At 39.2% G+C, this 26,769-nt stretch overlaps 2 protein-coding genes across 5 annotated transcripts in view; both read left to right on the top strand.

Moving 5' to 3' along the window:
- LOC121381487 (myogenesis-regulating glycosidase-like) overlaps positions 1-4,870 on the top strand; it is an 82,035-nt gene extending 77,165 nt beyond the window's left edge. For all 4 annotated transcript variants that reach the window (XM_041510810.1, XM_041510817.1, XM_041510823.1 and 1 more), the window contains one exon: positions 1,637-4,870. In XM_041510810.1, the coding sequence (XP_041366744.1) occupies positions 1,637-3,595 (1,959 nt within the window). In that variant the 3' untranslated portion in view covers positions 3,596-4,870. The remainder of the gene's footprint in view (positions 1-1,636) is intronic.
- A 12,809-nt stretch (positions 4,871-17,679) lies between these two features.
- LOC121381478 lies at positions 17,680-26,420 on the top strand. Its single transcript, XM_041510800.1, has 2 exons — positions 17,680-17,827; positions 20,924-26,420. The coding sequence occupies exon 2, from the start codon at positions 20,939-20,941 to the stop codon at positions 24,326-24,328; it is 3,390 nt and encodes a 1,129-aa protein (XP_041366734.1). The 5' UTR covers positions 17,680-17,827; positions 20,924-20,938; the 3' UTR covers positions 24,329-26,420.
- The last annotated feature ends 349 nt before the right edge of the window (positions 26,421-26,769 follow it).

Raw genomic sequence — 26,769 nt, 5'->3', positions numbered from 1 at the left:
ACCGGGCTGTGAACCCTGTACCTACCAGCCTGTAGTCCAATAGCTTAACTACGACACCACCGAAGCCGGTCCTGTACATACCTGTAATGAGAGTAAATTACTCATTCTGTATAGCATTTTTCTGCAAACAGTTTTGAGAAATATGTAGCTCAATTCATCTGTCCATGCAAGTTAAATCATTTGTCATTTTTAGCTACAAGTCTGGAAGAATGTTTTATTTTACCATGAATTCGAATGATATTTGGCCACATATAATATGCTGAATTTCCGTATTTATCCGATATATGTATATATGTATAAAATATAGCAGTTGACTCATTCTGTATAGTTATTTTGTATTGTTGAATATGTGAAAAGAAGGAAGGAAGTGTTTTATTTAACAGCGCACTCAACACATTTTATTTAGAGTTATATGGCATCAGACATATGGTTAAGGACCACACAGATATGGAGAGAGGAAACCCGCTGTCGCTACTTCATGGGCTACTCTTTTTGATTAGCAGCAAGGTTCTTTTATATGCACCATTCCACAGACAGGGTAGTACATACCACACCCTTTGGTATACCAGTTGTGGTGTACTGGCTGGAACGATATGTGAAAAGAAGCTAGGACTCAGTTTTGATGATATATAACTTATTTTAATGTTAACAATTTAAGTTTTAAGCATGCTGATCAGTACTTTGTCAGCTTTCCTTTGTTTACTGTCGAAAGATATTTAAGCATTTTATTCCATTGCCATTGGATTCCCTGTAGCTGTTAAAACTAGGCATTCCAGATATTATATGGGGGAGGGGGGAATGTGCAGTAGGAGGCACCACATCTTTTACTCTAAAGATTGGTGGTTGCATTCTTTTATTATTATATTTTGGTTGGTTTACACAAAGCTTACTTCCCCAGTGTGATCACTTTACTTCTGGAACAGCCCTTTTGTGGATCTTGAAGTAAAAGGTTATGTAAATTATGCGTAAGAGATTCTGCAGCATGACTGACTTTGTGTATAAACTGTTTAGTCTTATTCAACTTGTTGTGCTAGCACTAGGTAAGTTTGAATAATAATAAAAATTAGAAGAAAAAAAATCGAATTATCTGTCATGTCTTGCAGGCTTTCATATATATAAACTATTATCTGCCTTGTATATAAACTGTTACATCTGTCATGGCTTGCAGGTTGTCATATGTATAAATTGTGTTATCTGTCATGTCTTCCAGGCTGTCATGCATATAAACTGTGTTATCTGCCATGCGTATAAAGTATTATATCTGTCATGTCTTGCAGGCTGCCATGTGTATAAACTGTGTTATCTGCCATGCGTATAAACTGTGTTATCTGTCATGTCTTGCAGGCTGCCATGTGTATAAACTGTTATCTGCCATGTGTATAAACTGTGTTTTTCTGTCATGTCTTGCAGGCTGCCATGTGTATAAACTGTGTTATTTACCATGTGTATAAACTGTGCTTTTCTGTCATGACTTGCAGGCTGCCATGTGTATAAACTGTTATTTGCCATGTGTATAAACTGTTATATCTGTCATGTCTTCCAGGCTGTCATGCATATAGAATGTGTTATCTGCCATGTGTATAAACTGTGTTATCTTTCATGTGTATAAACTGTGTTTTTCTGTCATGTCTTGCAGGCTGTCCAGGCCCAGGAGAGCAAGCAGCGGAAGCGGCGTATTATGAAGATAGCCGTCTACATTCTGTTTGGAATCCTGGCAGTCGGCGTCTTCTCCATCTGGCTCTTTTACAAGGCTTCCGTGGAGTCCATCACCCTGGACGGCACGTTCCTCTTCACCGTCAAGGTGCGCACCCTGGAGCTGGAGAACGCAGAGGAGGACACGGTTCTGTACGGGGACATGGGCATGCACCTGAAGGCCACACCGTACGACATGTGTCTCAACTATGAGGAGAAGCAGTACATCGAGGACTGCCTCATCTGGAACAAGATGGCCACGCTCGAGTTCAGCCGAGATAGCAACGACTCGATTCCGTGCTACACCCTCCAGTGGAAGGGCTTGTCAGATGACTTCAAGGCAGAGGACTGCTTCTACCTGCTTGGACTAAAGTGGTTCGGTTATGCTGCAGACCGTCACAAGTTCTGGCCCGTCAGTGACCTGAAGATCAAGAACATCACGTTCTTTCCTAAGTACCCGACGGAACAGAAGACCAATCGGGTGCCCTTTTGGTTGTCCTCCAATGCCGTGAGCATCTTTCTGGACAGCAATGTTCCTTTCATGGTAACGTGGAATGTCACTGACAAGGAACAGTTCTGTCTGGCTTCGGAATTCTCCAATGAAGACGTCGGGCTGGGAGGGGTGTTGCTGAAGTACACCATCTGCCGGGGAGACAGCATGAAGGACGTGATCTACAAGTCCCACCAACACATGCAGAAGTCTCTGCGACAAGACTCCAGTTCAGACTTCCACCCACCAGACAGCAACACGCCCAATGTGAAAATCATTCCCGAACCCATTTGGGCCTTATCTAGTGTTGACGATATCTCTAAATTCCGTGACCAGTTGTCCTCATCGGAAGTGAAATGCAGCTTCCTGGAGGTTTTCGGTGACTGGGAGGATGAGTTTGGGGACCTGCAATTTGGTCAGGACAAGCTGATACGAATGAAACGACTTCTGGACGATCTAGCCTACACAGACTGCAAGTTGATGCTCCCGATCTCCACGTTTTTCACCTACCGATCCAAACACTTCTACCACGGTATGGACAATAACTACTTCCTCCAGGACTCCATGGGACTTGTGACAAAACTGATCAGCTGGCGAGGAAAGGAAGGTGCGATCCTGGACGTCTCTAACCCCGATGCTAGACGGTGGTTCAGAAGCCATCTGGAGCGACTGAAAGCCGAGTACGACATCAAAGCCTTCAAACTGCTGCACACGGTGATCCCGCGAATCATCTCCTACTACGACCCAAACGTCACGTTCCTCAACTATCCCCTTCTGTTCTCGGACATGATAACGTCTCTGAACACCACCATCGTCGAGGACTACATCGCCGGTTTCACGACGGACACCGTGTACGCCATCGTCCACGCTCAGCTCTCTGAGGTGGACGGTGGCGCGAAGTGCTTCAACTCTGTGATACCGCTCACCCTGCACCTGGGAATCGGTGGGTATCCGCTAGTGGTGTTCGACGGTTTGGCAGACGTCGCTCACAATGAGGAGCTCCTGGCGAAGTGGCTGCAGCTGGCCATGGTGTTCCCCAGCTTCAGAGTGCCCACGCTGCCCATTTTCAACGACACCACGCTGATGCTCCTGAACGACCTGCTGCAGATCAGAAAGAACGTCATCGTGCCGGAACTCCAGAGGGCCGTTTCGCACGTCAAAGGTCATGCCATAATCAAACCTCTGTGGTGGATGGACGAGAACGATGCCGTTGCCATGACGATCGACGACGAATTCCTGATTGGAGACCGGGTCCTTGTGGCCCCGATCCTGTGCGAGGGACAGCAGTCGAGGAGAGTGTACCTGCCGCGGGGAAAGTGGCAGGGTATCGACGGTGTCGTCACCAATGGACGTCACTGGGTTAATGTTCAGTTGAGTGTACGGAACAGGGTGCCATATTTCATTCAGGTGTAAATTAACTGCCGATTTTACTTAAGACCTCGGACACATGCATGTATATGTATGTTAATTAACATTTGTGTTCGTTTCCTTTTGTGTGCAATACGTGGGATGTTTTACACCCAAAGATGTGTTCAGTATTAAATTGATGCCAGGTGGAAATTGGCAGACTGGCAAAACTGGGATAAAATTGTAATATAATCCTTGAATCATGTCAGTGGAAGGTGGATATTTTAGCAGCCTTTTATCTGGGTTTTTTTTTTTTATCTCAGATTCCATTTTTGGTGAATTAATAGAAGTTTAAAAATGTTTTAAAACTCCCCCAAAACAACCCAAAAACATCCATGTACATTTATTGTATATTTTGAATCTCACAAAATTAATTCTGCACAATCATGTCACATTTGAACACATACTATCTTATTTTGTGTGATTTAGGAGTTACCGTCTACCTTTCACCAATTTAGCAATGTGTTTATTGCATATTTAACTCTTAAATAGGTTAAAATTATTATTTACTGATGTAAATTCCCAGCTTGGGCTGCCTTGTGCAGGTTGAGGTTTGTGACACCAGTTTTGAGAGTGGCAGTCATCATAGATAAAGCACCTAACTGCATCATGGGAACAGTGATGACCATGTTAGAGCATCCTTTGAACACCGTCTTGTGCAGATAACAACTTGAATATGCTTAAGCAGTGGCATTCAAATCACAACTGGCAAATGAATTTAGGAAATAATGAAACCAATGTTTTATGATGTGTATATAGATGAAGCACCTAACTGCATCATGGGAACAGTCATACCTTTGTCAAAGCATCCTTTGAACACCGTCGTGTACAGATAACAACTTGAATATGCTTAAGTAAATGAATTTAGGAGATAATACAACCCACTGTTTATGATTTGTATATACAGGTACATGTACATGTTTGTGGGTGAATTGTTATATAATATTGTTGACATTTGTAAATTATGTTGTACAATGTATCGTGCAGCATTCACTGGCAATCTTTATTGTAAATATATTTTATATTGTATACAGTAGGTCAGGTAAGAAGAAGGTGTCAGTATGCAAAAGTTTCTTTTCTTTCAACCAATCAAAACAGTGCTGGCATCAAGTTGTCAGTAGATTAAATGTTCGCAATCAAATGTTACCTGGATACCAAATGGCCTCAGATTACAGTTATCTTCCCATTTGATTGTCCAAAATCCGGAAATTTGTCTGCGCAAGTAGTCTGCTGTTTAACTGTGATTATTTCATGGCAGACAGCTATGAAGTGGCAACTATTTGACTGAAGTGACAGGGGAGAGCATGTAGTTTGTAAACATCTGTAACTTGTTGACATTGAAGACTTGTTTGCGATAATTTTGGCCCATGCAAAAGTAGTGCTTTTTGTGTAAAATGGGTGTACTCCGGCCAGGTTTAGAGGGTGTGTTTGTTTAAACCAATATGCTGGGAGAAAGAGCTGGACAACAGGGGTTGTCCTTTTCAGTGTATGTGTCCCCCAGGCAGGCAAAAGTACAAACAAAAATCCACGGGCCTGCTGATATTAATAAAAATGTTACAGCCACTAAGGCTATATAGAAACATTATAACGAAATTAATTGTGGTCTGTGGCCAAATGGCAATGGCTGATATCTAACGGAAATAAGATTACTATTTCTTTAACGACACCACAGCATATTTTAGCCTATAATTGTTTCGTGTCCAACATAGGGTTATTTTACATATTGGTCTGAGGAAAATCAAAAAGAGATTGTACACTTTCCACAGAGGGGTTATGTCGGTGCTTACATGTTAGGATCGAACCACCTTAGTGGACCCATTCTCTGATTGGTTTTTTTCTGTCCCATCCATTGTCTGAAGGCGGGTATATCAAAGGTTGTGATATGTGCTGATGAAAAATTCCTTGCTGCTAATGGAAAAATGTAGCGGGTTTCCTTTCCTCTAAGACTGAGTAAAAAGATTACTAAATGTGTGACATCCAATGGCTGAGGATTAATAAATCGGTGCTCTAGTGGTGTCATTAAACAAAACAAAACTTCTTTTTTTTAATCCTGTTGAAGACTGTGATATCAGTTGGGATCTAGTACTGCAGTCTGGGATGCAAACTCGGCACCTACATTGTACCAGCCTTAAAGTCAATGACTTAACCACTGTACTATCAAAGCTGGTTAAAATGTATAATTTGTGTGAGACTGCTTTTGAAAAGATCAAAATAGAAATAGTCTTTATTTACTTAGTGTTATTGAACTTGTGTTTTATCATAATCCTGTTCAGCAATTTTCATTACTTCTGAAGAGTACAATTACACATGTACTTGTACAATTATAATGCCAGTGTAAATATTAATACTGTTTTCAAAATAATGATGTTTGCTAAACTAAATTATTTCAACTTATTTCACAAATGTAATCTGATGTCTTGGTTCAAGTCTTAGGTTTGTAATGTACATGTGTGTGATAACATTTCATAGATTAGAAATGATGGGGTTTTGTATCATCCTTACCACACATGCACATTCAGGCTAGTTAAATATTGTTTAGTTCTCATGTGTTTTGAAGTACCTGTCATGGACAGAACTCTGGCAAAGTCAGAGGTTGTGCCCACGACAGGCATGCTTGAACAGTTCTCTGATGGAAGCATGCCACAAATTACCCACACCCACACCCACATGAGAAATAAACAGTATGTACCTAGGGGTGACCCAATAAAAAAAATATTTTTAATAGTATTATATATAGTATATGGACATTGTTACAGTATACTTGTAAATATTAACTACTGTCCGAACCAAAATGTTAACAACTACGAAAAATTGCTCTCCTACCTTTATTTTTCGTTAGATTTTACTCACATTTTGTCTTGACAGAAATCTAGGAAAACCATTGCAATGACACAGATTCCACATACTAGATGATAACAATGTCACCAATATCGACTTCGCCGAGATCGCATAGGGCAAAAAGCATGTAATTTTTGCTGGCTGCCATTTTGACTTTTTATGGAATATTCTCCAAGAGGGGTGAAAGGATATGACTTAATCTAGCAACGTCATAACATGTTGTCATATAAAAGCAAACATGATGACGTCATATTAATTTTTTAAATTATTTTTTGTTTGTTTAAATATACCACTAAAGATCATTGATTTTATATTAATTATGTCACATACTTCGGATGCTTTCACCCCTCTTGAAGAGTATTCCATAAAAAAAGCAAAATGGCAGACGGCAGAAAACTGCATGTATTTTGCCCTATGCTATCTCAGAAAAGTCGATACTAGCAACATCGTTACAGTCTCATATGTGCAATCTGTGTCACTGTAATGGGTTTTTCACAACTCGTGTGTGGACAAAATTTTGGGGAAATGTAACGGTAATTAAAGGTAGGAGAGTAATTTTTTGTAGTTGTTAACATTTTGGTTCGGACAGTACACGTAGTACAACGGTACGAACCATGATAGAAGATTTTGCAGGGTTAGAAATCAGAAGGTGATTTTGTTACAGGCATGTCATATGAATTGTATCATACATGTATGTATATATATATTTATTATCCACATAGTTCAAAATATTCAGGGAAATATAACCTGTATGACACATGTGTTATAATGAATCACATGAACAATTAACAAATGATGTAATTTTGGGAAACAACGTCATAATTTAATGCAGCTTCCCTAGTCTATGTAAATTAATGCTCATCAAAATGACATGGTCCTAGCTTGTTATTCATAAAAATAATATTTTTAAATAATATGGATAATAAAGAAATTATTACACTCGCGTGTGAATCGTACTGATTTTACGAAACTCGTGTCAGGATTCATGTATTACCCCTCGCTCTCGCTTGGATAATACAATAATCGTGACACTCGTTTTGTAAAATCAGTATGACACACTAGCTCGTATAATAATTTCTATGTAATACATGTATACTGTAAATGCAGATTAATGTTATAATTATGTAACAATAAGCAAGCTTTTAATGTAGTGATGGTGTATGAAATACTGAACATACTTATTGTAGTGATAGTCACATGTGAAATTCAATACTGATCTATGTACATTCTATTGTACTTTGCTTATTTGCTTCCATCGACAAATTATTGACCTGTGACCAAGCTTCTAGAATTTTTATAAAATTCAGTAGCCATGGGATCAGTGATTTAAAAAAAAATTGCGAGCCATGATTAAAAGTTCACTAGCCCTACTTTAAGTTACCGGTAATACAGTTTTACTAAATAACAATAATAATCCAATATGTCACCTAAAGAGGGAGACAAAATTTAAAAACACTAACATTGGGGGATTGGGGTGAGGGCAAGATATTCACATTTACAAAATAGACTTGACTGCAACATTTGACCAAAAAAAAATTCACTAGCTGTCTGGTATGGCAATAGTAGTTATTTACTAGCCCAACATTGAATATCACTAGTCATGGAAGTGGGGCTACCATAATCTAGAAGCCCCGTCTGGCATGACAATAGTAGTTATTTACTAGCCCAACATTGAATATCACTAGCCATGGAAGTGGGGCTACCATAATCTAGAAGCCCTGTCTGGCATGGCAATAGTAGTTATTTACTAGCCCAACATTGACTATCACTAGCCATGGAAGTGGGGCTACCGTAATCTAGAAGCCCTGTCTGGCATGGCAATAGTAGTTATTTACTAGCCCAACATTGACTATCACTAGCCATGGAAGTGGGGTAGTTATTTACTACCAACACTAATCTAGAAGCTCTGTCTGGCATGGCAATAGTAGTTATTTACTAGCCCAACATTGACTATCACTAGCCATGGAAGTGGGGCTACCATAATCTAGAAGCTCTGTCTGGCATGGCAATAGTAGTTATTTACTAGCCCAACATTGACTATCACTAGCCATGGAAGTGCGGCTACCATAATCTAGAATCCCTGAATGTTTTAAAGGCAGTATTTGTATTTGACAAACATTGATATGTAATATCCTAGTCCATGTGAGGCTCACTTTCGTTTAACGTGATTCTGTGCGCGTTTTATTATTCATGTTTTTGAACGCGGAAATGTGCTTGTCCATGTCTGTGTTTTTGCAAGCAGATTACTGTACAAAATTTTATGTTGTCAGATTGTACTTTAAGGCGAAAGTAAATGCTTCACATTATGACATCACCGTGCTAAAAAAGAACTTGCATGTTGAACAGTCACTCATTGATCAACTTTTTTTCAGCACCCTGAATATTTGCACGCAGAATCGCATACAGTGAAACCTCTCAAAACTGGACCCTGTGTAAACCGGAATACTCTCAAATCCAGACATTTTTCACGGTCCTTTTTTTAAAATCAGTAAAGAACTTAACCTCACTAAACCAGATACCTCTTAAAACTGGACATTTTACTTGGTCCCTAGGGTGTCCGGTTTAGAGGGGTTTCACTGTATATGGAAAAGGTCCTATGTATAAATGCATTGTATCGATAAACTCGCGTGCAAAATCGTTTTAATAGAAAGTGAGCTTTATACCCATATGATTGTGATCATCTTGTAGACATTTTGTTTTTCATTGTTTTTGTTTTGTTTTTTATATTTCACTTTACCCTTTTTACTATAATTACATTTAATTTTGTTTTAATAACACTGGTTGTTATTTTGAATTTGTTAGTGATATAAAATATAAAACTCTGAATTCTCTGTTTTTATTTTTGGATATGTATAGGATGTGTGACGTAATATCATAATAAGAGAAAATTAAAATTTATGAATTGTAAAATATTTGGTATATTTCAATAGGTGAGATAAAGTTAAGGGTTGTTTTGTTTAACAACACCACTAGAGAACATTGATTTATTAATCATCGGCTATTGGATGTCAAACATTTAGTAATTTTGACATGGAGTCTTAAAGAGAAAACCTGCTACATTTTTCTATGAGAAGCAAGGGATCTTTTATATGCACCATCCCACAGACAGCACAGCACATACCATGGCCTTTGATATACCAGTTGTGGTGCACTGGCTGGAACGAGAATTATAGGTGAGAAATTGGTGGATATTAGATGCTGTAAAAAGAAAGGAATGTTTGTTTAATGACACCTCAGCATATTTTAAACTTGTTATTTGGTGTCTAACATGGTAATTTTGACACATAGATATAAAAGGAAAAAAACCTTTTTCTACACTACGGTACTAAACAAGCAGTAATGGATCTTTGTTTGCACATTACCATAGACATGGCAGTACATACCACAGTGTTTGATGTACCAGTTGTGTGGCACTGGTTACGACAGAGCAAAACCAGTCCACTGAGCACAGTCCAACAACTTGTTGATTTACTAAATATGTGTACGTATGTAGGCAAAGGCCTTATAAAGGTCATAGCCTGAGTTTACTACATTGCAACAAGTTGACAATTAATAACGGATCCCTGGTGATGACTAAAAATACATCTTAAAGATATTTCCAGTTTACAATACCAGTATCGGGATAAACAAGGTACATTCTTTATTTGTTGGCCTAATGTTTCAAGTAGCCCAAGCCAGATTTTAAATATATATATATCACAAAGTTTGTTTTGTTTAACGACATCACTATTAATCATCGGCTATTGGATGTCAAACACATGGTCATTTTAACACAGTCATGGAGAGGAAACATTTTGTTTCATTAGTAGCAAAGGATCTTTTATATGCACCATCCCACAGACAGGATGGCACATATCATGGCCTTTTGTTATACCAGTTGTGATTGTACTGGCTGGAACGAGAAATATATATTACGAAATAAAATTAAAATTGACTGCTGCAAGCATTAACACTTTACTTCAAACACATTTGATATATATATAGACAGTGATGTTCTATTCTGCACAAAATGAAATGAATACGCACATGTAATTTTAGTTGCAAAAAAAGGGTCTGTTAGAAACATCTTACAAATGCTACAAAATCAGGACCGTCCCTTTAATAACGGCAATAGCCTGTTGATCAATCCCAAATTGCTATATTTGATTGCAGACTAAATATTGTTTAAACCAGCTTATTGAACCTCAAGCGAGTGCTCTGTGTCTCAGCCACATGTACATCCTACCACTTGAATTTGTTTTGTTTAACAACACCACTAGAATACATGGATTTATTCATCATCGGCTATTGGAAAGAAGGAAATGTTTTATTTAACGACACCCTCAATACATTTTATTTACGGTTATATGTCGTCGGACATATGCTTAAGAACCACACACATTGAGAGAATAAATGAATGAATGAATGTTTAACGATACCCCCAGCACAAAAATACATATCAGCTATTGGGTGTCACAAATGGCAAGTATATGGAAATATTATTTATATATATTCATGTAAAACCACAGTGTAAGGAGCTGTGGGGAAAAGTATAATACAATATATAAAATCAAGGTAAGTAAACCTTAAAACTTTGTATAGAAGTCAAAATGTTTAAAAAACTTTACAATTAATTCTGGATGGAATTTAAACGATTCCAAAACATTTCTGTTGCCAAATATATCATTTCTCAGTGAGAGAGGAAACCTGCCGTCGCCACTTCATAGGCTACTCTTTTTCGATTAGCAGCAAGGGTTCTTTTATATGCACCATTCCATAGACAGGATAGCACATACCACAGCCTTTGATGTACCAGTCGTGGAGTACTGGCTGGAACGAAAAATAACCCAATAGGCCCACTGACGGGGATTGATCCCAAACCGACCTCCGGCTATTGGATGTCAAACATTTGGTAATTTAACATATAGTCTTAGAGAGGAAACCTTCTACAGTTGACCATTAGTAGCAAGGGATCTTTTATATGCACCATCCCACACATGATAGCACATACCACAGACTTTGATATACCATTCATGGTGCACTGGCTGGAATGAGAAATAGCCCAAAGGGCCTACCGATGGGGATCAATCCCAGACTGACCAGGCATCAGGCACACACTATACCACTGGGCTATGTCCTGCCCCCCCCCCCCCTCCATCACTTGAGATGGTGTTGTTGGATAATGTAGTTAATAGTGGCATAGGGAGGGGGGCCATGGAAGCCATGCTCCCCCCAATCATGTACTGATGGATAAAAGAAACTACACCAGTAAATTAGTGAAATATTTTTATCATTTTCAATAAAAGAAAAAGGTTTATTATTTTTATTAGCCCTTAGTGACTATTTTTGCTGGAAATATGGCAGCCATTTTGAAATTTTTGTAAATGTTAATTCTGATAAAAAAAATTAAATATCAGAAATACTTTCAATTAGTTTTTAAATACTAGTACATATACATAAAACGTTATCAAGATAGCTAAAGTTGGACAAAAGTATTATTATACATGTCAATAACAGACAAAGGTTGGGAAGAAAATGGTGGCCATCTTGAAACATTACCGTCATATTGACATTTCAAGTTGCTCATTGAAGAACTCCCCAAAGAGATCAGATGTGCAAAGTTTTATGCTTGTATCACCATTTGAAAGGTAATTTCTGTTATCTGCTCTGTCAATAGTCCTTTTAGTAGGTGCCCATGTTTTGGGGACGTTGCCATACACTGTTACTCCCACCGTCAAAAGCCTTTTTTGTACATCAAACATTAGGTTCAGCATGTTTCTAAACATATAAAAATAATATAAAATGACTAATATCAAAATACTCTTTAAAAATATATCTCAGTAATGAACATTTGTAGGACAGTATGGCAACCATCTTGAAAAATGGCCGCCATATTGAAAATTCAAGTGGTTCATTGATTGTATTTGACGAACACCCCAGTGAGATCATCTGTGCCAAGTTTGATGTTTCTATCATCATTTGAAAGGTTCTCCCAGTTATCTGTTCTCCCAATAGTGCTATTAGTAGTTGACCCTGTTTTTGGGAGGGGGGCCCTACTTTGACCCCATATTTGCCACACCCACCACCAGAAGCCCATTTACCAAAACCTTTTTGTTAACATATATGATGAAGAATACAAAAAAGCAGGTCTACATAATGTCCTCTCCGGGTGGCACTTAGCTCGTTCTGAAGCCGGTCTAATATACGATATTATGTATTCATGTTACTTCACAATAATTAATCCTAGCCAGTACATTTTATATTATAACAGAATGTTTATACAAACAATATCAAAGTCACGGGTTTAACTCGTCCTCGAAAATGGAAGGGACCCGTTACTAAACACCACCACCACCACCACCACCACCCCCACTACCTCTAACAAATATCAAATCGTCTTGTCTACTACACACAACTCTTGGATTTCTTTCATTGATCCAAATTACAATAATCTTGATTAGTAAAGAAATGTATGTAACAACACACTCAACATATTTCATTTACTGTTATATTGTTATGGACCACACAGATATTGAGGGAGGAAACATGCTGTCGCGACTTCATGTACTACTCTTTTCGATTAGCAGCAAGGGATCTTTTGTATTCACCATCCCATAGACAGGATAGTACATACCACGGCCTTTGGTGTATCAGTCGTGCATGGTGCACACGGGGATTGATCCCAAACCGACTGGGCATCAAGCGAGCGCTTTACCACTGGACTATTTCAAATGCATTTCAATGGAAGATGTCATCTGTGTAGTGAGACCATTGGTCAACCCTGCTACATGTACATAGATGTATTTCCAGGTGCTGGTTCTCAGACTGCACGTGCAGAAAGAGCACATCTCACTCAAGTTTTTGGTCTGCTAGTACCGCTGACATTTGTTTTTAATGATAGTCTGGGCAAGTCTACTTAAGTCTGAATGGATATAATTTTTCTATATATTGGAATCTACCGTGTCGATCATGGACTGATCCATCAATTAACTTAACCCATTTAATTCACAATAATTGATCCTAGCCAGTACATCTTATATTATAACAGAATGTTTACCACTGGCGTAGGAAGCGGGGGGCAAGGGGGGCATGTGCACACCCCCCCCCCCAACTTTTAAGATATTTTGCTTTATAAATATAAGTGCCCCCCCCCCCCCCCCCCCCCCCCCCCTTTTGGGCACCTTCCTATGCCACAAACAATATCAAAGTCGCGGGTTTAATTAACTCACCTCGAAAATGGAAGGGATACGTGACTACCACCAAAACCCTCATCCCCACCCCAACTACCCCTAACGAATTGTGACGGTACATGCTCTTAATTTCTTTTCGCCTGTGGCGATATTAATTGTTTTAGAGGGCCGTATGCAGTTCCAAATGCACTTAGCCCAGGTGGGCACTTTGTTACGTAATACCTTCGCGCGACCGTGCATCCTAATATGCACTTAGTCCAGATGTGGAGGCCATGTGGCCAGTAGTTACGTAATACCTCTGCGAGTGCGATTTCGATGACCGTGATTTTGGCGACTGGCGACAGAATGTCTGGTCATCTAAGAAAATATACCGACTCTGGGAGAGGTGTAAATATCAGATGATAGGTGAAGTACTGCGTTGTGCCCCCAGGCGATATTCGCTGTCTCTGAGAGTTTTGAATAAATAGCTAGGGTTTTAGAGATATCGGGGAGAAACATAAGGAAGGCTCCAGGGGATCGCTGTCCGTCCGGACTGGTAATTATATTTTTGTTCTGCTCTGTGTATAACCTTGATGTGATTGATGTGACTTTAAATATTTTAATACTGTATTATACCAATATTATTTAGACGGTGTTGCCGGTCATCTGACGCAGTAATACTGTAGGCTTACTGTTCTATATGTATAAAGCTTAGCCAGTCATCCTAGAGGACCTAGGTAAACTGTAGGTTATTGTCTTTATTGTGATAGGTACCAGTATTAAGTCTGTATTACCAGGTTATTGAATAAGTAGTTAGGGTTAATTAAAAATTAACCAGTTAGGAATAGAGTTGTAATTCCTTTATTAATTAAGTTCCCCTGGAAGCGTTTCTCAATTATCACACGTTATTGAACGAGTAGTAAGGGTTAATTAAAAATTAACCAGTTAGGAATAGAGTTGTAATTTCTTTATTAATTAAGTTCTCCTGGAAGCGTTTCTCAATTATCACACGTGTGGGTGTTGTGTCACGGTGAAGTGATTTGCATATTGTGTAAACTAGACACCTAGAGATTAACTAATTAAGTGATCAGTTCTGGGTTGTTATTATTTGTTGTTGTTAATTAACTACTGCGGCAGTACATTTGTCAGCATAGATTAATACAGATTCCAAAGTGTATTGTGTTTTTGTTGTGTTTTCTAGTGAACTAAACGTGCTATAATAATATATACGTTATATAAGATCTTATCTCTGATCATACCTAGACGAGCCAGCGGGTATAACTGCCTGTTACAGAGAGATCTAATAGATATACAGTTTGCAATCTAATTAAAATTAGCTCCACTATTACATGTGGATCTAAAGACAGCCAGTTGGAGCTCATGTCCACCAATCAAAACCTTACTTGCAGAATCCTGCCAGTGATTTAAAAATAATTTGAAAACATTCCGAATTATCCTGATGGTATACGACATGTTTCGTGTGAATTACGAATGCCTTAAAACATGTTTTATTTTATAAAATAAATAATTTGTAATGTAAAACTGAAGACTGATTTAGGTTTTTTTTTAATTTTATAAATAAATAAATAATTTTTAATGTAAAATTGAAGACTGATAACCTACCCCGTACGTATTGGTATGGTTCGCTGTACTGCGGCCACTAAAATAGACTCGCCCGCATTTTTAGAATTTGTATGCTCCCAAATAACGTTATAAAAGGCGAAGTGTGATTGGTCAATATTTAAATTATTATTTACAGACGAAATGTTACCTGGGCCCATATTTTCGAAGCTATCTTAGCCTACAAAATCGTGAAATCATCGTAAGCTATGACGTCACTATGGCGTGCGCTGTAGTGACGTCACAACCTACGACGGTTTTACGATTTCGTAGCGCTAAGATCGCTTCGAAAATAGGGCCCCTGGACATTGGGGACTACGCAGTGTTGTTAGTTTTAAATCACTGGTAGGATTCTGCAAGTAAGGTTTTGATTGGTGGACATGAACTCCAACTGGCTGTCTTTAGATCCACATGTAATAGTGGAGCTAATTTTAATTAGATTGTACAGTTAGGAGAGATATTTGGGACAATCGTGTTTCATTCAGTTACGGGTATTATAGGATCCCCGTGACACGAATATAAAATCGCCTTGTCTACTACACGTGAGGCGTCCGCTACAACAGCTTGCTCTGAATGTTACTTGACCTGGACCCCGTTCCACGAAGCGATCTTAGCCCTAAAATCAACTTAAGTGCATAGGGTAGCTATGCGCTTACGCTAATCTTAGGGCTAAGATCGTTTCGTGGAACGGGACCCTGACCTGACAACACGCAACCCTTACAGGCGCGGATCCAGGATTTTTAAATAGATTCCTAGGGGGTTCCGGGTGCATGCTCCCCCGCGAAATTTTTTTAATTTAAGTGGCCTGAAACGCGATTTCCTCGCTATATTAACGTATGTTTTTGGTATTGTCATACTGTTTTTGTTATCTTCAAAATTTCATAAACTCTGGTCTCTTAAATTCTTGTTTTTTAAAGTTAAAGTGGTCATCTCTCCTTCCCATATTAGGTTGGTTTTCCGTTGACTGCGGCTGCCGGTAAATGAGAAGAAATATCGAAACAGCTATTTCAGTAATATACATTGCTTTGAACAACTGGGCCAATGTGTATCAACAGCCATGGTATGTAATATCTTGCTGCTAATCTGAAAGAATAGTCCCTGGAGTCGTGGCAGCGAGTTTCCTTTCTCATTGTTTTGTGGTCCTTAACCATATTTCTGACGCTATATAAACGTAAATAAAATGTGTTGAGTATATTGTTAGTACAAATATTAAAGCAGTCAGAAACATATTTAATATACAGTCAGTAACATTTTATGCAGAAACATATATTTATTATGTAATTACAATCATTAAAAAGTCTCTGTTGGTCGATACCATCTTAAAAATTGCAGCAAACTCAGGAATGTCCCTTTAAGACGATTTTCATGAACAAAATATAATTTAAAGACTCTTGGGAAATAAGTGCATTTTTGTGTAATTCCACTCTAGTGTATGCTATAGTTAAAAAAATTAAAATAACTTGACCCCAAAAATAGGGGGGCCCGGGCCCCCCACTAAATCCGCGCCTGCCTTAGCTTTCTTTCATTCATCCAAATCACAATAATGTTGATTAGTAGCCTAGCCTAAAGTTTAAATATAACAGGAGACACTATAAATGAAATTAGAAATTCATATAATTAAATGTTGTTAAGTAAATAGAACCTCTGTTCCAGTTATATTCCACATGTATCCGTATTTTACAAAATAGAAGTTCCTTCACCCTGAATTTAATTTAATTAGGACTTAAGAGTGTTGCGGTCACTGAAGACATTAGCCTTGTATTTAAACCGACACAAACATCGTTTTGGAATATATGACTTAGTTAAATCTATTAAACAACAACAACAACAAAAAACTATCCCTACCCTAAAAAAATATTTTTAAAAGAACACTAACCAATTTATTATTTGTACTTGGCCTAATTAAAACTCTTCACAAACTCCATAAATAATTCATTTCAGCAGGTAATTTCTGGGTTTTTCACTACTAATTGCTTATGTTAGGTTCAGACCGATTCGCAGAAAAGGGTGCTGAATTAACAAACTTAGTGCATTTTTATTTTATTTAATTATTTTGTGCGTGTGCGTCAGAAACAAAACGTACACGAGTTCTGATGAGACCACAGATTATTTAACCATTGTGTATTAGGAAAATATAGTTAACCCCAAAAGGACCTCTTAGGTAAAAGTAGGTTCTTAGAACATTGATAGAATATGTCTTTATTTATCATGTAACTAACCGGCAGTAATGCATTTATAAGAAGGTTATGTTTTTAAAACTTTTTATACACTGATATTAAAGTTAAGGGCTGTTTGTAAGAAAAATTAACGAAAAAGACACGTAGAATGTCTAGCATAAAAATCGCACGGCATTCTGGGCCAAGAGGCCAGTCTAATCTATGCAACCTCCATTACCACAACAGCTGGAGGTGTTAAAACCACTCTGAAAACGTGTTAAATTATCGAGTTTTCAGAGTTGTCTGCCCATAGGAGACCCTCGGCTTTCATAAATGGCGTTTGATCGTTTCCGAAGCTGGTCCATTATTAAGTTTAAGTCAATATTTTAATGCAAAAAGTTTCACAAATTATTGCAGAATATGTGGTGACATGGGCAATTACTACATGTGACTGATCACATGTAAACTTTGAACAGGTACCGAGAAAAGTGCATGTCATTGATGAATATTCCAAAATAGTTTTTGAGAGGCCCCATAAGGGTAGTTTAATAATAACACACTTAATGTCTTAGAACTTTTGACCATTCCAGCATATTTTTTTATTTAATGTGCATTCCAAGAACACACATTCACTTCAAACACTATGTGGTTGTCACTAGGATCTGATTCGAACTTATGCTCATAGCCTTTGGCTAGGTGTGCATTTACTTGCAGCCCTTTAAATTTAATAACTTTTATCAGTTGACCACCAATACATAAATTTGTATCATCAGAAAATATGAATTTTAGACTTATAAACCACATAAACCGTTCTTATGACAAAATTTTAATAGTTGATTATAAATCAAACAAAATAGTCAGTAACTAAATTGGACATGTTTACAGTTTAATTAAATTGGGGTGGGACGTAGCCCAGTGGTAAAATGGTCGCACAGTCGGTCAAGGATTGATCCCCGTCAATGGCCTATTGGGCTATTTGCCGTTCCGGAAAGAGTTCCGTATTTTCCCCACTATTGGGGTATTGAATTAGCCATATGAACTGGGTATTGCATTAAACACTACAAACGATGTAGTGCTAGCCCTGGATTTGAACTCCAGACCATCGGGACTGTAGCCGAACACTGTACCCCCTCGACCACGCTACATGTATGTACACCTGTTAGTTGAGTGTTGATTATTTAAGAAGAAATTGTGTATGCCGATACTGTCGTCGCATACTATAAAACACAACTCTTTGGATTTTACTGATTTGGGAACAATAGGTTTTGTTCTCTTTTTCTGAGTGCGGCAAGGTCATTTTGGAGCAATAATGTTATTAGCAGTTGCTGAAAAGTTGTGAATATTCAGAAATGCATTTCAAGATATTAGTGCCCTAGGTACCAGTCCAACAGAGTGGAACTACATGTATACATATAGGTTTCATCTCCATCCTTCTGTCTGTCTGTCTGTCTGTCTGCCTGTCCATCCCACATATATAGTTTTCCAGATGGTTGTTTTCACAATGCCTTGATATATTGAGCAGAAATGTTTATTTATAGTTTTACAATATACTATTAATGATCAAGTTTGACTTCTATGACTATTTTTAAACGGAGTTATGGCCCTTGAACTTAGGTGATAAGAACATGTATTACCCTGCCTTTTTTTCCCAATGCACGGAGATATTGAGATGACATTTTGTGTATAGCTTTGTCATGTACTATTAGAGATCAAGTTTGATTTTCATAATGATTTACCCATTTTTTGCAGTTATGGCCCTTGAACTTGGACGATAAACAAATATGTTGGGTCTTGTAGGGGACATGACATTGCTTTAACAGTACTCTCAGAATGCTTGTTTTAATCTTATTAAAACTAAACATGTCATTGGTTTTGAGCTGAGATGTTTTGAAGTCTGCATGTTTCTACTTAATTTGGGTGTGATTTAATTATTTTGGGCAATGGGCAGACATATTTTGGGCACAACGGGCAGGATTTAGCTCAGGTGGTTGAGTGTTCGCCTGAGGTGCTTGCGTCGCAAGATCGAACCACCTCAATAGATCCATTCAACTGATTAGGTTTTTTCTCTTTCCAACCAGTGCACCACAACTGGTCAAAGGCCATGGTATGTGCTTTTCTGTTTGTGGGGAAATCATATAAAAGATCACTTGCTACTAACAAAAAAATGTAGCTGGTTTCCTCTCTAAGACTCATCATTCATTATATTTCTGCCATCCTGGCTTTTAAATTATTTGTAATAAGAAGAGGCCCAATCGTAGTTGTATTGTAAGCTTTTGTCCCATAGCCAATCTCAATACCATATATTTTGTCAATAAATATTTTTTGAAAACAATTTGGGATTCAGTTTCTAAAGCGCTCGCTTGATGTGCAGTCGGTTTTGGATCGATCCACGTCAGTGGGCCCATAGGGCTAAATCTCGTTCCAGCCAGTGCATCACGACTGGTATATCAAAGGCCGTGTTATGTGCTATCCTGTCTGTGGGATGGTGCATATAAAAGATCCCTTGCGACTAATCGAAAAGAGTAGCCCGTGAAGTGGCGACAGCAGGTTTCCTCCCTCAATATGTGTGTGGTCCTTAACCATATGTCTGACGCCATATAACCGAAAATAAAATGTGTCGAGTGCGTCGTTAAATAAAACATTTCCTTCCTTCCTTCAGTTTCTAAAGACAAGTGACTACTTATAGGGGTCAGTTACCTTTACTCTTTAATGAGATGAAGAAAGATATATTTATCATCCATTAAAGGCTTTTGTAGGAGATATTGTTGGCACTATAACTTGCGATATTCTCCTAGGAGATGTTGCTTGTTTTGTTACGTCACTGTGTATGTTTCAATGCTAAACCTATCATTAGTGACATCACGCCACTGTCGTTCTGCTAGTTAATGCCTTAAACGAGTCTACCCCTGCCAAATATAGTGAAATTCAACCCACGTTACTGACATTGTTTACAATTGGCATTACTGACATTGTTTACAATTGTTGCATTGAAAAGAATAATAATGGATGATAAAAAAAAATACCCCCCTCATGTCTTATGATATCATAATTTATCAGCACTCGTTGATAAAAGTATAAAAATCCTCTGCAAGCCTCCAATTTTATACTTATATCAACTTATGCTGATAAATTATGATATCACAAGACACTCGGGGAGTATCATCTATATATCCTGTACATTTTTATAATGAAAGATAAAAATTGAGTTTTTATGTTTTTGGGATTTTTACTTAAAAATTTGAATTGTAACACAGCATATCCTTTGGGGAATGGTGCAGCATAAATGATAAACCTGGGGCGGAATGTAGCCCAGTAGTAAAGCACACTCCTGACCCATTGGGCTATTTCTCGTTCCAGCCAGTGCACCACGACTGGTATATTAAAGGCCGTGTTATTTGCTATCATATCTGCATGGAAACTTGTGGCGGGTTTCCTCTCTATGACTGTGTCAGAATGACCATATGATTGACACCCAATAGCCGATGATTTATTAATCAATGTGCTCTGGTGGTGTTGTTAAACAAAACAGTTTTGAGTGATAAACCTATACTGTATGTTGTTTATACTTGCAGGCTCAGTCTGCCGTGATGGATGCTCCAGTGGAGAGTGTGGATGACAAAGCTCCTCGGAAGCCTCCACACAACAAGGAAGCCTGGATTCAGGCCACAGATCCACCGTCCGATGACTCCCAGCAGGATACCACCGTGCATTCAGTGACTGTTCCCACCGACATCACCGTGGTGCCCAGTGACTGGCTCGATAGAACACCATCGTCAATACAGAATGTTTGGCAGGCAGCCACGGCCTCTGTTCAGGTGTGGCCCAGTGAACAGTCGCCACGCAGTCCAGGCATGTCTACAGAGGGTGTTGATCTGTCGGCGGATGTCCTGCCGGTAGAAAAACAGTGGGTGGACCATGCAAAAGTGTCGCCACAACCACCGATTTTAAAAAGAATGTTATCGGATCATTCAAGCAGACAGCAGTCCTCGTTTCAGACTTACATAAAGCCAGATTCATCTTTGCATATTCAGGAGGAACACGTCAAAGTTCCGTCACCTCCACAAACTTTGTATAGTCATCAAGAGCAGATGATGGAATCTGTTCCCACGGACTGGACTGAAGGGAGTAGAGTGTATTCATCTACAAATGCTGGTACCTACTCAACAAGTAGCATTGCCAGCTATCCAACAACAAGTTCTGGTCCATATCCTGCGAGTTCTAGGCCGTATGCTGCTAGTCCGGGACCGTACACATCTGTCAGTGTGTCCTATCCCACTACCATTTCCTTTCCTTCCACAGAGCAAACCTCATTATTGTCCATGGAAAAGGCATGGTCCACTGTTCCACAAAATGCCATTTTTAAAACTGGGAACTCCTCTCCTCAGGTTTCGGTGACAGATGTAAGTTACTTACAACCAACTGAAGCTTCCCCCGGCAATCACAGTGAATGGGTAATACCCTCGTCCACGTCTGCATACAAAGATATTCACAATAGCCTGGCATCTGCCTTCGTCAATCCCAAGGATGGAAATGACACTATGTGGGTTGGTCTTTCACGGCACGGTCTCACTATAACTCCTGAACAGGAACAGCTGCAGGAATACTTCAGCAGAAACGCCGGTAATGTTATTCGTGAAGGAGATAAGAAAGATCCTGGGTTAATATGGAACCAAAATATTGCAAATGATACCAACTGTGAGGTTTATTCTGAAAGTTTGGATGGTCTAGTCTATGACAAGAGGCCGAATGCATATCCACAAAGTGTAAATATCTCTCTCTCGGAGAAGTCTGTGCATAAAAACCAGGAAAAAGATTCTTTAAATCTTCAAGTTCCCGAGTCTGGTCACAAGATGATGTCTACTGCTGGCACACAGACAATGTATACGCTTCCTAAAGTTCAGTACATTCACGTACACCCGCCTAAGAGTGCTGCTCAGAAAGTTGCTGGACAGATTCTGCTGTCCAGTGAAGCATATTCTAGTAATCACAAGACTGATGCTGGTCCTAACCAAGGTGCTTATAATAACCATCATAGGATGAGTCGGGCTGATCACGTTGAAGTTGTGCACCATGGTACGACAGACTCCCCACAGCCAGTTGTAGCAAGAACTTCCAGTGAGTTGCAGTATTACCCAAATGTCGGTGAGAGAATAGAGGAAAATAGTCGAGACAGGTTTTCTTTAGAAGCTCTTCCAAGAAAGATCACTAATTTAGACTCTTCCAGAAGAGATTTCTTGACATTAGGTGCCTCACCTGTGAGTTCTGATCACTGGCAGCAGAGACAGAATGTGGACCACAAAACCAGTAACAGCATTAATGAGATCCAGCAAAATGTTGAATCTCAGAAAACTGACATGAAGCCAAAAGTTGATGTTGATTCTAGTGACGAGGATGAGGATGACAAAAGTTCTGATTGGTCCCAGTCGTCGGATGAAGATGCTGATTATCTTTCTTCCATTTGTTCTATATGTGGCAAACAGCTGATAAAAGGTCGGCAGGACAAGAGTGAGATCTGTAATACGTGCAAGCTGGTCAGGTCAGCCGAAAAGACAGCTGAGGACAAGTTATCAAGAAGTCCGAGAAACAAGCATGGTATCTCCTCGTATAAATCCTCACTTGATGAACTGAAGGCTGAGAACAAGAGAGGAAGAAAGTCTTGCAAGCCAAAGAAACTTTGGGTTCAGAGTTCTGTTGAAGAGATGTCTGTAGCTGCGTCTGCTGCTGCAGCTGAAGATAGTGATCTCAAGCCTCAGATAGACCTTGTTATTCCAAAGGAAGAAAGCAGTCATTTTGATGGTGATACAACACAACCTGCTGCCGTGAACAGTAGTCGAGAATCGGAACCTGCCCCAGTCACGAAAAGACGGCGAGGTCGTCCAAGGAAATCCGAATACAGGGGAAGAGGGACAGTGCAGAAACAGCAGGCAACAACACGACTAAAGAGTGTGGAGAAGGTGGACACTGTTAAAGATGAAGATACTACCAGTGATGATGAAATATCACAGAAGAACAAACAGGGAAAACGCAAGAGTGTGTGGCGATGTCGCTTGTGTGGGTCAACATACGCCTTGCAGAGTCAACTTACCCATCACCGTCAGAGTGTGTGTACCAAGCGTAAATGTCCGGACTGTGGCGTCCGATTTGCAAACAAAAGCAAGCTTGCTAGACATATGCGAAGCCATTCGGGTCTCAAGCCCTTTGGGTGTCACCTGTGTGGCAAAGCCTACGGTGACCGCGGGAGTCTTAACGCGCACAATGCCTCGCACGAAGGTGCCAAACCGTTTGTGTGCGACCTGTGCGGGCGACAGTACACCCACAAGGGCAGTTTTAAGTCCCACATGCGAACCCACACGGGTGACAAGCCCTTTCAGTGCGACCACTGTGGAACGCAGTTCTCCTTCCGCAGCAGTCTGCTGTGTCACATCAAGACGCACACCGGCGAACGGCCATACACCTGTGACATTTGCGGCAAGACGTTTGCAGACCGGAGCGTCCAGCTGCGACACACGCGCTCGCACAAAGGGGATAAGCCGTACCAGTGCAAGGAGTGCGGGAAGGGCTTCACCCAGAGCGGCACACTGAAGATTCACAGGCGCAAGCACACGGGCGACAAACCGTATGGGTGTTCAATCTGTCACCAGTCGTTCATCTGCCGCAGTGACCTCAACAAGCACTCGCGCTCCCACAGTGCAGATCACAAGCCCGCAGTCAAACGCAGCAAGGCAGCACCAGCCGTAGTTCCAGTCCCCACGGAGGAACACGTACAGCTCCCGGTTCAGATGGCGTGTCAGGTGACCCCGTGTATGTCGGAGGTCATCGAGTACACCTCACAGAACATGGATTACACCACCATGACGAAAATGGAAGCTACAGACTCGGTGAAGAATTTGATTATTTTGTCTTCTCAGGTAGAAGAAGCAGGTGTGCAATATGTGACTAATCAGCTGTATCGTGGTAATTACGTAACGATGATGTGATCCAGGTGTGTGAATTTGCAATATGTGACTAAATCGGCTGCATCGTGGTAATTACGTAACGATGATGTGATCCAGGTGTGCAAATTTGCAATATGTGACTTAATCGACTGCATCGTGGTAACTATGTAACGATGATGTGATCCAGGTGTGTGAATTTGCAATATGTGACTTAATCGGCTGTATCGATTGTAATTACGTAACGATGATGTAATCCAGGTGTGTGCTTTTGTGAACGTAGTCATTCATTAAAGTCAGTGGTCCTTGTGAAAACAGAGTATGATACTGCTGGTTGAAACGTATGGGGCTGAATTTACAAAGCCTCTTTTTGACTTGCACGCGTGTAACTACATACATTTACGGTGCTTAAACACATGCATTTAACAAAAACAGGCTTTGTAAATACGGAATAAGTTCAGCCAGCTGACTGGTTTTTACTAGCGATATAACGTTAGGATAGGTCACAAGATGATATACATTGTACTTGTATTTAGAGGATTCATCACAATACCAACCAAGTTGATATTAATCGATATTTGTCAAGGCTCTGCCGAGATATTAAAAAACATGAGTAGCGAATTTTATTTATCCTTTAACACACTTCTAAAATAACATTTTAATTTGATATTTAGTAAATCAAAGTTTTGATTTGAACTTACATTCAGGTATACAAGTCTTGTTGGCTGTAAACAAATGACCCATTGACAGCAAAACTGCATACAAAATCAAGGCCGTAGCAAAGGTTTTTTGTTTGGGGGAGCAACTGAGTAGTCAATAGTCTAAAACTCCTTAAACGGTTGAAAAGAGAATTTCTTTAAGTTTCTATAATTTTTTACGGCCAGGAAAATTAATATTGTTTAATTATGATAATTATTATCTACCACTTTATGTAGCCAAGGTTTGAAATCTTTAATCCACAAGTTTGAAAAATTAAAGCCTAAATATTGACACCATTTGTATATTATGGAAAAACAAAGAGCAGATAATCTACAGGTCTATTTTACAAAGACATGTAAATTTATACACAGGGATGTGAGAGGGGCTGGAACAAAAAAGCTTACTGCAGGGGGTTCACGGGCTGCTCAAGGGCCCCTGAAGGAAAATTGTTGTTTGCAACCCCTGGAACTGCCAAAAATTGCATTCAATGCTAACAAATCTAATCTGGTTATAACTTTAATATACGGCATACATCATACACTTGAAGGAAGGAAATGTTTTATTTAATGATGCACTCAGCACATTTTTTTATAGTTATATGGCGTCGGACCACACAGATAGTGAGAGAGGAAACCCGCTGTCGCCACTCTTTTCGATTAGCAGCAAGGGATCTTTTATATGCACCATCCCACAGACAGGATAGTACATACCAGTGTTCTAGCTAGCAATAAATAGAGGGGCGCTGCGCCCTGCCCCCGTTTTGTGCCACCCTGCTGTGTTTGTTTCCGCATTGCCCCTGATTATCGCCGCCCTGCCCTAATTCATTGTCAAACAAAAATACAAAATCTTGTTTTCCCCTCAAAGTGTGTACAGTGTTGTTACGAGTGAATTCCCAACTAAAAAATGTTTGACAATATATTGTTTAGCCACAGTTGTGAAAGCTGACAGCAGTAACGTCTTATGTTTTTTTTCTTCTTTTCTATTGTTGGTCGATATGACTGCAGACGAGCGGACAGGCAGTCTTACAAAGCTTGAATGCGAAGTAATCCTCACACCGTCACGCACATAAGCACACACCACCTATCAAACACCTAGTTGAAAGTAGACCATCATGATAAACTTCGACAGAACGTCAAATGCGAAAGTAATTTTTGCCTTTGCAAATACCCAGACCAAGATACATATATAGTTTTAACTGATGTCAGTAGTCCTTATCAATGACATATTGATTGCATCTTTATAATATGGCACAGAGTAAGCTAGCAACACTGGTTATTTGGTCTATGTAGGCATAACTGTATTTTGATAAAAGCATGTTTGCAAAAGCTATTTAATGAAATCTATCTAGATCTTGACATGCAATAATAGCCGTTTTTAAATGCATTGAGCATATCCTGATGTCAATTTTTAAATTTGTTCTTTTATTTCTTTATTTCTTTTTATTTATTTCTAATCATTCTCTCTTTTTTTTCATTTCTTGATTTCTTTTAATTATTTAATTAATTTATTTTAAATTACATTTGGGCATGATATTAAATGGTATAAATACTATATATATAATAGAAAAAAGAATAAGATTTTTTAGGTGATCTTACTTTTTGTAAAACATTTTAATAGTTAAAGTTTGATTTTATTTAACGGCACCACTAGAGCATATTGATTTATCGATAATGGGCTATTGGATGTCAAACATTTAGTAATTTTAAAATTTAGTCTTAGAGAAAAACCCGCTACTTTTTTCCATTAGTAGCAAGGGATCGTTTATATATGCCATCCCACAGACAGGG

Source organism: Gigantopelta aegis, chromosome 2, assembly GCF_016097555.1.
Source record: "Gigantopelta aegis isolate Gae_Host chromosome 2, Gae_host_genome, whole genome shotgun sequence".
Lineage (NCBI taxonomy): Eukaryota > Metazoa > Mollusca > Gastropoda > Neomphalida > Peltospiridae > Gigantopelta > Gigantopelta aegis.
This window is presented reverse-complemented; position numbering and strand designations above follow the sequence as displayed.

Excerpts from the sequence above, each read along its gene's own strand:
- LOC121381478 (XM_041510800.1), top strand. The coding sequence starts at position 20,939 with ATGGATGCTCCAGTGGAGAGTGTGGATGACAAAGCTCCTCGGAAGCCT.